The 12,284-nt window shown below is 42.9% G+C and overlaps 1 protein-coding gene across 1 annotated transcript; it reads right to left on the bottom strand.

Moving 5' to 3' along the window:
• Positions 1 to 263: 263 nt before the first annotated feature.
• slitrk3a (SLIT and NTRK-like family, member 3a) lies at positions 264 to 6,875 on the bottom strand. The gene is made up of 3 exons (XM_077566797.1): positions 5,997 to 6,875; positions 5,498 to 5,584; positions 264 to 4,057 (listed from the first exon to the last, which is right to left on the bottom strand). Exon 3 carries the CDS (start codon positions 3,997 to 3,999, stop codon positions 1,291 to 1,293), a length of 2,709 nt encoding a protein of 902 aa, XP_077422923.1. The 5' UTR covers positions 4,000 to 4,057; positions 5,498 to 5,584; positions 5,997 to 6,875; the 3' UTR covers positions 264 to 1,290.
• Positions 6,876 to 12,284: the final 5,409 nt, after the last annotated feature.

The following is a 12,284-nucleotide window of genomic DNA, read 5'->3' as shown; positions in this document are numbered from 1 at the left end:
AAATTTAGGGGTCATTCTCAGTTCAATTCTGAATTTTGTAAAGCCCTGATTGACAAGCCTGTTGCTCAAAATGAGTCCACTTCAAATGTAAACTGTTGCTTCCTTTTTGTACAATTGTCGACTAAATTCTCCTGAACCCAAATTGAGTTTAAGGATTCTACCGTCACCGGCGATGATGTCACAGCTTCAACATGGCTCTTGAACAATCACACAGAATTCGTTTTCGCCCAACACACCTTTATGTGACATCAAGCCTCCTGACAGCTGTTTGAAGAGTTTCTTTTTATTAAGAAGGCTATACCAGACGCATAATCACTATACATTGATTTAACATTACCTTTACAATTAAAGTCTTCACTGAAATTACAGAATAAATATATGCACATTTTTCTTCAAATCTTTGTGTGAGAGAAAAAACATTAAAAGTGCCTCCTACAAAGCTGTTAGTGGGTGATGACGGGGCGAGGGCGGGGGCAGGATCCAGAGGCAATTGCGCGGAGAGGGGGGGTGGGGCGGGGGTTAACAAAGTGCATGGAAATATCCAGAAAACCTTGAGCGTCGTCTGATAATAATATTCACAAATGTTTTACCATCCGTGCGTCGTTGGCGCATCCTTTATGAGAAGCACCCTGATATAGACAGAAATCCTAATTAATAGTAACAACCATAGTCATAAGATATAAAAAATTAAATAGAACACTGAACCGTAAATGTGTTGCAGTATCTCTGTTCACGATGTGATGAATTGCAACCCGAAGCGCCACCCCCACCCCTCATCTTTCTGCACTGCAGCAAACTGCAGTTCATATTTGTTTTATCCTTCTTTCAACGATTTCCCATAGCCTTAATGTGCACGGCCTCCGGGTCTTTGTATATCCTAGTGAGGGGTAGAAGAGGCGGAGAATAACCCTCCAATTCAGGGAGACGTCCTGCTCCCGTGCGTCATGGGAATTCCATAAACAAAGGATTTCGTTGTATTTCAGGATTGTGGTGTATTTTTTATTCCCCAGTGCCTCTCTTACGCCTCTAATGCACTCGTCTCAGCAAGTAGAGATATTTATATTATAAAAATAACAGATGCTGACATTGCTGGCTACTCTGAAAAAAAGGCACTTGATTGAAATATCTGAGAACAGCCTCTGTAATGACTTGGGCGGCACTGTAATATATTTTATTTCATATCATGCTGCCTTGTCCGGATTGACTTGCGTCTAATATTGGTTTTGGGTGGTTGTGGTTTAAGGATAACAAAGTGATCATGTCACGCCTTTCTCCTCTGGGCTACAAATGTTAAAACCGATACGATTTTTCCAACACTTCGAGGTAATCCGGCTTGGTTTGAAGTTTGGCCCTTAACTCCAGGTAATCGCTTTGGGACGGTTCGGGGTAGCAGCCTTTCCCCGCCGTGAAAAGCAAAGTCTCTTTCAGCCGAGCATCCTGTTGCAAATCTGGGTACTGCATGCCAGGTGGGTGTGCATGTGCCACGTGCATGTCCTTTAGTTTGGGGGCGGTCCCATAAAGGCAGTCCACAAAACCCACGGTAGGCGTGGGCCTTTGACTGTCAATGACTGTGGGGCAGAGCCCGCCGTTCTCGTGAAGCCCTGCAAAGTCGGCTGTGGTGTGGTTGACAGCGACGATGGTGTTGAGTTGAGAGTTGGAGACGGCCAGGCTCCACTCTCGTTCTTTCTCTAACAATGTTCTATAGTTGCTGCTGCTGCTACTGCTGCTGCCATTGTCTTTCTTGGCTGAAAACTGCCCTCTGTCTTCACCTGCTGTTGCAGCTATCTCCCCTTCCCGGGGCTTATAGATGGGGTTGTTACACATCTGAGTCACGGGGTGGGGGATATAATCATAAACATGGCCATGGGAATGTGTGTGACTGGGATGAGTGTGCGTGTGCAAGCTGGGGGCCGGCCTCTCTGTGCTTGTATTGCCGTCGCTACTCTGCCTGGGCGCATCCTCGAAAATCCTGCACTGCATCTGGATTCCTGTCAGATCCACCTCCGACCGCTTCCTGAAGGGCAGTTTCTTCCTCCGACGAAGAACGAAGGCGAACAGCCCGGCTGCTACAAACACAGCAGAGATGAAGAGGATGAGGAGGCTGAGGATGAGGACGGAGAGCGGCACTGCGTCCCTTTCACCCGCCTCCCCCATTCCACTACTCCCGGTGGTGAGGTCATCCCCACCGGGCTGAGCCGGCAAGGGGCCTGAGGAATACTTAAGTTCGGGACAAAGGACTTCCACCTCTAGTGAACGCAAATCCTTCCCAAAGGCAAATTCTGGCGTCTTGCAGATGACATCGCCAACCACAATGACGGAGGAGAGCTTTTCCAGCCATTGTTTGAGGGGGATGATGTCGCAGGAGCACTCCCAGGGGTTCTGATGAAGATCAATCTGGACGATAGAGGTCAGGTGCTCCAGGACTCCACGCATGGGCAGGGCGAGGAAGTAATTGTTGCGGAGGTTGAGGCGAGCGAGGTTTGTGCCAGCAAAGACGTCGTCGGGGAGAGAGCGCAGCAAATTGTCATTGAGGAAAACCAGCTGCAGATTGGGCATTAGGGAGAAGGAGTTGGGCTGTATCTCACGTATGACATTATACTCAAAGTAGAGTAGGCTCAACATCTGAAGCCCTCGAAACATCCCAGGGCTGAGCCTTTCGATGTCATTACCATTCAGATATAAACTCTTTAAATTTGGCAGGTTGATGAAAGCCCCCTCCTGCACATAAGATATCCGGTTGTTACCTAAATGCAGTAAATCCAAACTTGAGAAGTTCCAGAAATCAGAACGGTAGATTTTCTGTATTAGGTTCCCACTGAGATATAATTTCTTGGCGTTGAGAGGCCTCGGCAGAAGGTCAGAGATGTTGTGAAAGCCTTTTTCCTTACAGTTCACTGTTAGGCCCAAGTCATTGATGTGAAGGTTGCAAATACATCCCGCAGGGCAGATTATCGGAATTGGAGGTCTTGTCTGATAGCCGGCGATTGGGGGCTGGTTGACTCCTGGGTAAATGCTACGAGGTGTTGGGGGGTTCTTTGTGGGCCGAGGTCGTTTGGTGGGCTTTATTGCAGAAGAAGCTGTGTTGTGAAAGGACGAGAGCATGGAGGAAGGTTTGGTAGGCCACGTGTTGTCATTGTTGAACGGGATGCGTGGAATTCCCAGTTTAGCCTCGATCTCAGAATCGGAGAGCAAAGGACAAAGCTCACTGCGCTTGATCTCCCGTAAGTCTTTCCCATGTAAATGGAACGGGTACTCACATGTTATTTCACCAACCAGCGCGGTGTAAGGAATCCTCTCCAGCCAAGTCTTTAGTTGGACAATCTCACACACGCAGTTCCAAGGGTTCTCTTCCAGCTGAATTTCCATCAAACTCCGGCCAACGTACTCCAACGTCCCCTTATAGGGCAACGTCTTTAGTCTGTTCCCCCTAAGGTCCAAATGTGTGAGTGAAACAGAGCGGAAGAGATAATTGGGGAGCACGGGAATCAGATTGTCATTTAGTATAAGTACTCTCAATTTGTGAAGGTGCCTGAATGCACCACTTTCAATCCTTTTGATAACATTGTAGTCTGCCTGGAGATACTCTAAACTCTCCAGTCCGAGGAATGTGTCATTCCGGAAAATCTCTAGTTTGTTCTCATGTAGGAAAAGCCGTTTGAGTATTCCCAAGCCGTTGAATGCTCCAGCGTGGATATCTTGCAAGGCGTTATTACCTAGATTGATAGATATGGCATTGTTGAGATGAAGAAAGCTGTTAAAGTAGAGCTTCCTCATGGAGTTTCTCTGCAGGTTGAGTTTGAATGGCCGGCTCCATATCTGAGCAATCTGGCTCACATTTGTAAATCCTTTGCTGTCACAGTGCACGTGGAAGATGCCCTCTTTGACCTCGCAGTAGCAGGGCTCGAAGCACGGCTCATCGATCTCCTCCGAGTCCTCCAGTAATGGGATTGGGGTGGTCCATCCTAAGGCTATGGTGCTCAGCAAGGTAACCCACAGCATCCTCGCTGTCACCGGGTGGGTGAAGTCTGGGCTCCAGGAAGAGAGCCACTTCACAGCACTGCAACAGAGAGAAAGAGGGGGGATGAAATGGTGGGAGAGAGTGACACACACACGCAAATCTAGTAAAGCAAAGTTCAAGGTGAGAGACGCGGTTCGCATTCGTTTTGGTGGAATTGAAAAGCGCAAGTAAATGAACACAACCCAAGAGACTACTTGAGATGTTGCTGGTTATTTCAAACACAACGGGCCGAGTACTCTTGGATCGGTGGTGCGATATCCATGCAAGAGAAACAAATCTCTCGTAGAGCTAGCATCACTGAGCAGACCCAAGTCCATTTATAATACAGCAGATATGCTGCTAAGGTCGCAATAAATCACCTCAGAGATGCTTATCGCTATGAATAAACAATGGCAACAGCAGGTGGGTGAGGTTAGCGGTGAGAGGAGACACCGTCCCCCTGGTGTATTTATTACATAACAGGAGACTCAGTCACCTTCTTCTTGAGTAATGAGAGCAATGGGGGGAAAAGCACTCAACTTGAATTTTCAACATTTTTGTAACAAAAACCTTATATGTATGACGTTCCATGAGTATATAATTGGTATAGGAGACATGCTTATAGGCGACACAATAAGTGCACGCTATTTTACAAATGGGAGAGGGGGGAAAAAAAGAAAAAAATCAAGTGTATTGTGGATGATGTCACTCAAATATTAAAGTAAAACTCACTAAATAAAATTTGAGGCAAAAATACATGTAATAGAGCCCGTTTTGTTTGTAAAAAACAAAAAAGAAACACACGTTCGCGCACACACGCACTCACACACACCCGAGCACACGAGCACATTCACGCGCACAACCATGCGCATATTTTTTTTCTGTCCTCAGAGAATTTACGTGTTATATGCTGAAGAAGTGCCAAGTCTGAGAAGGGCGGCAGCTGTTTTAGTAAACATAAAGTCAAGATACGAAAAGTATTTTTGTTGTTGTTGTAAAAAGTAATTATTATTTACTGGCAGAATATTTTTTTGATTCTGTAGTCCTTCGTGCACGGTTTAAAAAAATAAAAATAAATAAAAAAACTTCAACATGTTCCATTCACTGCACACGCGCACACCAAACAGAGGCTGGGCACTGTCCGTCCGACTGTGGGTGCTGAAAAATCCAGAGAGGACTTTGTAGGAACGAATTCGCTGTCCGTGGTTCTTATTTTTTTTTCAAGAAAGAAAAGAAAAAAGAAATCCAGTGAAGGGAAGGTGATAAGAGAGAAAAATAACGTACGTAAAAGGTACGTATTCCCCCAGAAAAGACTTTAAAAACAACAAAACAAAAAACAGTGACCTTGCTGCAAATTGCCTCCCTCGCTTCATTGTGCTTAATCTCAGGATTCCTCGATGTTTATATTATTATTTTTTTACAATGGGGTGGGAGGGAGGGGGGGGGGCATATATTTATTTATATTAAGTTATGCATTGTATCAAACAGGATGTTACGTACTTAGTTTAGAGGGATTCCCACTTCTTCATCCTCCTGCTGCGTGTTCTATTGTGGCCCGCGGCGTCCTGCTCACTGTCCGATGCCGGGCTGCGGGGAGAAACGGCACCAGAAGTGCAGGTGAGAGAAACGTTCGAGAGCATATAAACGGAGAAGATATGGAAGCAGAGTGGGGACTTAGATTGTGAATGTGGCACCGATTCAAATTCAAGCAGCAGCACTTCAGTCGAAAATGCTGAATACTTTATATTGGAATGCAACAAAAGATGTTTGAATTAGTCTTGCCAAAACCCTCTCTTTCACTGAAAGCACTGAGTTCAATCTAGTAGAGAGCACCGCGCTCGTGGAAAGAGATGCCAAGCATAATGCAGCAACATTTGGCCGTGGCCGATGTGCTGAAAAGATCACGACTATTCCACGATCATGTTAGTGGTTAAAGTTGACGTTGATGCATGCAAGACACACAAATGCGCACACACTGTACAAGAATCTGGCAACTCACCTTAGGTTTGTGCTGCAGCTGGGAAGCATTGGGAGAAATAATAGTGATCATAAAACAAACAAATGAAAAAAAAAACAGGAGAGCAATACTTTGAATGCTGTTAGTTTCCTCTCTCTTCCTTCTCCATCTCCCGCGTTCTATCTCCTCACCCTCTCCCCGTGGCTGAAGCGAAAGGAGAGGAGGAAGAGGAGAGATGAAGACGTGAGAGGAATGTGAAATCTCTCCCTCGCTCTCCGGTGACTCTGACACTCTCCCCTTCTTCTTCCCACTCTCCTGTGTGTGCTTAAAATGCAAGTCCTCGACTCCAGCCCGTCCTGCTTCTTCCTCCTCCCTCCTCCTCCTCCTCCGCCGCCTCCCGGGTAAGCGCGCTCGACGGCTGCGCAGCCGGGTGACAATACTCTCCTCAGGACCGCGTCCTCGTCACGGTCGGCGCAATAAGCAGCAGGAATGTAGACGGAACTGCTCGGCTGCTTTTATTTAGTTTCATTTGCCCCCCGCATGCTGCAGCTCGCTTTCTTTTTCCACGCGTCCAAAAAATGCCTGCTGTCGTGCGTCACAGGAGTGATGAGGAGGGACTGAGCCAGCCGGGGAGGTGGAGGTGGAGGGAGGGAAAGGTTGAGAGACGCAGAGAAGAGAGATATAAAGAGAAAGAGAGGAGGAGGAGGAGGGGGAAAAATGATGGAGACCGTTTGGATTCTTGGGTGAGAAGGGGATGTTTTCATGTACCGCGCCGAAAAAGAAAGAAAGAAAGAAAGAAAGAAAGAAAGAAAGAAAGGGTGTGAGTGAGACAAGGCAGACCTGTGGATGCCACTCAAAGTTGTTCTATATATGAGAGTACTTATTCAGGAGTTGGCACTCCATCTAAAATCGCCCTTCTCCTCTGTGGTGACGACAGCGGGTGGCCACGACTATTTCAAGCAAGAAGGGAGAGGCGTGATCCCAGTTGGTGCTTTTATTCTCCTCCCTCGATCTGCTTGCCTTCCCGCGTCTCGCCTGCAGCGGGCAACACACGTCCACTCTTTCGCAGCAGCAGCAACGCGAGCCAAAGCACAGACTGAACGTCACATCTACTCTGCAAAAGACAAACGTGGTTTCGGGTATCCCTCGACACGCAGAGGTGGCTTAAGTACTCACATTTGTGCAAATGGAAGTGCATGTACTTTGTTTTAAAAAAAGAAAAAAAGAAAAGAAAAAAGACCATAGTAAAAATATTCATTTACTACCAGTAAAAGTAAAAAAAAAAATAAGAAAAAAAAGAATAGACTCCGATCTATTAAAGTATAAAAGTAAAAAGTCTAAATTATGATCTCAATCACTCATTACTGTGGTTAACTTATGCTATATGTCTTACATTGTGTCATCATCTGCGGAGCTGCAAAAAAAAAAAAGTAACAAGGCTCCTTTTTGGCTAAGAGATGGGAGAATCTCTCAAGTCCTTAAATAGAAATGAGCATATTTTTTTTATGAGCATTGAGGTCAAACACCCCATGCATATATTTGATGGTTCCCTTTAGCCCGCCCGAGAAGACTGGCAGGAGACGTCATACTTGAGAGAGGCGTTTGTGAGCAGCTGCTGGTCGACAAAAACTGACATTCTTCTTCATGAAAAGCCATCATTCAATCCTTCAGCCTGACAGCTAATGTCACACAGAACGACATAGGGTCACTCAAACGCATTCATTCAACACAGAGGACATGCTGTACGTATTGTAGCTTGGCATTTGTCACAATGAAGAACTTGTGAGCTAAACATTACAGCTAATAATAAGGACTGTGGGATTTTATGTTTTTGAACACGGTTGTTGAAAATGGACAATGATCAATTTGGGACATGCAAGTATAATTTTAAAAGGCTAAACTTAATCTTAAGTAATTAAAGAAATCAAAAGAGAAAATAATAACTTTTATGGTCAGCTTATTACATGTAAAATTGCAACTGGAGAGAACAGTGGTTCATTTGTTTAGCATGTGTACCATATGATCAAAGTTTTGTAGCGTTAGAATCAGGGATGCACGACAATATCGGCGGCTGATAACTATTGGCAATTATCGACCAATTTGACGACATACAAATAAACAAGATAATAAAGAAATCCACCGATAATAATAGACTTGCTGCGTTGGCCCATCTGTTAAGGTTGTGGCTAAAGTTGTGCCCAACTCCTCAACCCCTCCCCTCTCCTATAAGGTTGCATATTTGTAACATCATAATGCGTGCAACCTTGTGTTTACAGACAGGGGTGTAGCTAAAAAAAATTCCATTGGAGTGGCCTTGATGAAACTATGACTCATACAGGGGTGGCCATTAGTTCATACCTGAAATGTCAAAATATGCAGCCACACCGTTCGCATGCCGCCCTTGGGCTACGAGCACCGACGAGTGGGCTGCATAAAATAATTTCAGAGCGTATGTTATGAATTTAATGCATTGGAGCTGTTACAATTGTCAATGGCTCAGTTACAATAGAGCTTTATGCCACTTGGCGGCAATAAGGCAAATGTCAGTTACTGACCTGTACACAATAAATAGAAAAGGAAACTGAACAGCGAAAATCACGACTAAGAGACTGACCACGACTGCTTCTAAATTAACAGGACAGTACTAAGCTACAAATCCATATCCTATTTTGTGTCGAACTAGCAAGAAATTGTCTCTCAACTCACATTATTATTAGCAGCGACAGCTAACTAACATCACTGTACTGGTAAGGTTAATCGCTAATCGGGTGGCTCAAACCATTATCTGTATTTTTGTTGTTTAAATATTACTTTTAAACTCCATGGTTTATATATATTATAGCTATAAGTATTTATCTTGTAAAAAAATAACACACAATATATATATATATATATATATATACAAAAATTGGGGGTGCTATTTTTCACTTTGGGGGTGCTGAAGCACTCCAAAAAATGGGCTAAATATGCATCTGGTAATAACTATTATCTTTTTTATTTATTTATTAACTATTTCTGAACAATTTGGCGGGTGCTATTTTCTGTTTGCTGCAATGTCAGCCATGTCGTGCGCCATTACACAAAAGACGCAAAACGGCACAATCTGTTCAAAGTCTATGTAAATACCAAAAGAAGGGAAATTACATCTCATGTGCACAGTTAGACATGCATACTTTTTGCTAGACTTGTGCCCACTCCCTTGTCCACTTGACATGAGTGGGCAAGGAGGGAAAATTAAACATTTGGACAGTCACAGCCATTTTGTGATGACATTGTAAAGAAAATTGATAACGTGAATTAGTTCTGACAAGAAACCTTGCTGGATAATCCTTTATGTCGTCTTGTCTTTTGATTTCACTTTGATCCTTAGCAGACTGAAGAAATATTGGCTGGAACACTGTTACTATTTCACTGCATTCAACTCTGCAGCCTGAAACAAGTATCCCACAGAGTACAACTATTCAAAACACTGATCTCATTCTTTCACTCACTTCAGCAAACATTTGACCTCATGTAAGCATTGGAATGTAAATCGACTGGTTCTTTGAGGGGTTTATCCTTCTTTTTTTTTCTTCCAGTAGGCATAGCCACCCTAGCTCCCAATTGGATGTGCGTATGTGTGAAATACTAAGTGCCCACTTGAACAGAACAGGTGTTAATTGAACTTTTATTTTCAGGGCATCCCAGGTACAGCAATGTGAAGGCACAGCTCTGTTACCATGGCAACCACAATACATTTAAAATGACTAACTTGGTGAAAACCTGAACATGAGATGTAGCACTGTAAAATGTCAACTGAGGTTTACAGGCAAGAGAGGTTTTGAAATTGTTCCTCTTTGTGTTTTGAATGCAGAGATTATATTTGTTTGATATTGGGACATTTCAACTTGGATGTCGGACCAACGAGTCTCTAGTGATTGTGTCCATTTGGTCAGTGTGGCCATAATTTTATTTCTTAGCACAGTTAAGGTAATTTATGTTTATGTTTTTACAGTGATTAGCTTTTTAAACTTTTTCAGCAATTGATTTTAAAGTTATGCATTGGCACATTTATAAAACTGTGGGTTGCACAGTCACTCCAATAGCCAGCGATCAAAGTGGCTCATCTCATTCCTTTTAAATGTGGAGCACTCACATTTCGCATGCAGACATAGCTATGTGGAAAAGGCCGTAGTGATCCCTGCGTGGTGGTCCACTTTTCAACGCCCTGTCTGCGGACCCTAAGGAGAACCATCTTAATTAAATATAAAAGTGTGCACACTCACATGGGCACATACACACGTCGGCCATCGGAAGTGTGACTTAACTTGGTTAAAACAATTGAAAGGTCACGCTTAAAATAATATATTGTGCAAAGGAGGAGGTTGCACGACAAGTACAAGTCCTTCTTGTTCAAGGCCTCAGCGTTGAGTTTTGGTGTCATAATTGAGTGAATTAAAAAAAAAAAAATCCATTTATTTCCAATATTGATAGGTCTAACCCTAAACAGTGGGTCAAGTCTAATGCAAATAACCAACTAAAGATATGTATTTCAATTCTCTAGTATGAACAAAAATACCTAAACAACAATCCATAGATACACACTGTACATAATCTGTAATATGTAGTCAATAAAAAAAATCCTCCAAAAAATAATACAATATCGTCTTCTTCTGTTTTATGCACAAGAATTGGGATCATCTTACAATAGATGTACAAAATTACTGGTAGCTGCATACTTCCATAGTCGTGGAGTATTAATAGAGAAGATGGACTAAAGACTACCACTTCCATTGAAACTCCTAATGGTCCCCATTACAAGTTTTTCCGCTTCTGTTATCAAGTCGACGTAGGAGTCACAATGTCTGAATACCGCTCTCAATATCTTGCTTACTTCCTGGTCTGGCTGCCACAACACAGCACGACCGGCCAGCCCGTCTCTCTACCTGATGATCTTTACTAGCTGCCCGTGTGCTCAGTCTCACTTCTGAATTTGTCCAAGAAAGAAGAGTATCGTAGCCTATGCTAACAAAAGTAATATGCATACATTTTTAAGCAAAAGATCAAAAGTAACCTGGCAAGAGCTAGATTAATATTGTGACCCACTCAAAGGAATTCTTCACAAAATTAATCTGGGACTGCTCAAATGTGATCTGCTCGGGAAAGGCCGGACAGTCACACCTACACACCTGCACATCTACCAAACTTTTATTTTGACCAGTCACGACAACGTATGAAAAAGTCGTATTTTTGTCACCGTAGGTACAAAAAAAGATTTTTACCAGCTAAAAATGCAAGAAGCGCCTCTTTCAAAAACTGTGGGTAATTCTGTGAGAACAAAATTAATTGCAGCATCCATCCATTCGTTCACCGGTATGTCCATAGTTTGTTTGTTTCCCACGGCCTCAAAACTTGTTTCCACAGTCCACATATACCGCCACCAAACACAATGTTGCTTTGTGATTGGTGGATCAGTGGAAAGCAGCAGGCTCAGTACAAGATGGATTCTTGGGGGTTTGTGAACTCGAAAATACCTCAAGAATTCAGCTTGCAGGCAAGGTTAGATCAGAAGACCAATTTATTTATTTTTCAAATATTTAAACATTTGTAGGAACTGGGAGCAAAAGGGGGCGCCAAAAGCATTAGTTCATAATGAAAAACATAATTAATTTACCTCCAACGCCGCAATGGAAGCATTCGCTTTTTTACTATCTATTCAGTCCATTGTTCAAAGGGAAGAATGTCTATGACTATGTGACTGACAGCCACAAAAAATTGTAAGCAAGGCTTTCTGGAGCATTGGAAGAAAGAACTGTATTTGTTGCTGCATGAGCTTTCTAAACCTCCTTTGTACGGCATGGCCTCGAAATTCTAGCCTGAATTACAAGGAAAATAATGGTCTGCCCTGTACTTAAAGAATGCAAGGCAGTGGAAAATGTGAAAACACAAATGAAAACATTGAAGGTGATACATTTTGTGTGCTTACTATTTCATTTTTCTGCACAGCTGAAGCTATTTTGTAGATGATGAACAGTCAGATTTTTAATATCAGCCCAATTACAGTGAAACCTCAAAAGTGAAACACAATCTGTTCTGTGCCATCCATCCACTTTCAATTTTCGAGTTATTCAAAAATGTCATTGTTAGTAACAGAAATAATAGAGGTTTCATTGTACACAATGTATACTCTCGATCAGTGTTGCCACAGGTACTTAAAAAAAGGAATGTACAGTATAGTTACTTTATTGATTGCTTGCTTTATATGTAGCTTAGTTAGTTTACTAATTATTTGATTTCAAAACTTGGTTAAATTACAAGTTACTTCAATAGTTACATTGACCAGATAACGAC

The sequence above is a fragment of the Vanacampus margaritifer genome, chromosome 5, assembly GCF_051991255.1.
Source record: "Vanacampus margaritifer isolate UIUO_Vmar chromosome 5, RoL_Vmar_1.0, whole genome shotgun sequence".
Taxonomy (NCBI): Eukaryota; Metazoa; Chordata; class Actinopteri; order Syngnathiformes; family Syngnathidae; genus Vanacampus; species Vanacampus margaritifer.
Note: the sequence above shows the minus strand (reverse complement) of the source record. Positions and strands in the feature narration are given on the sequence as shown.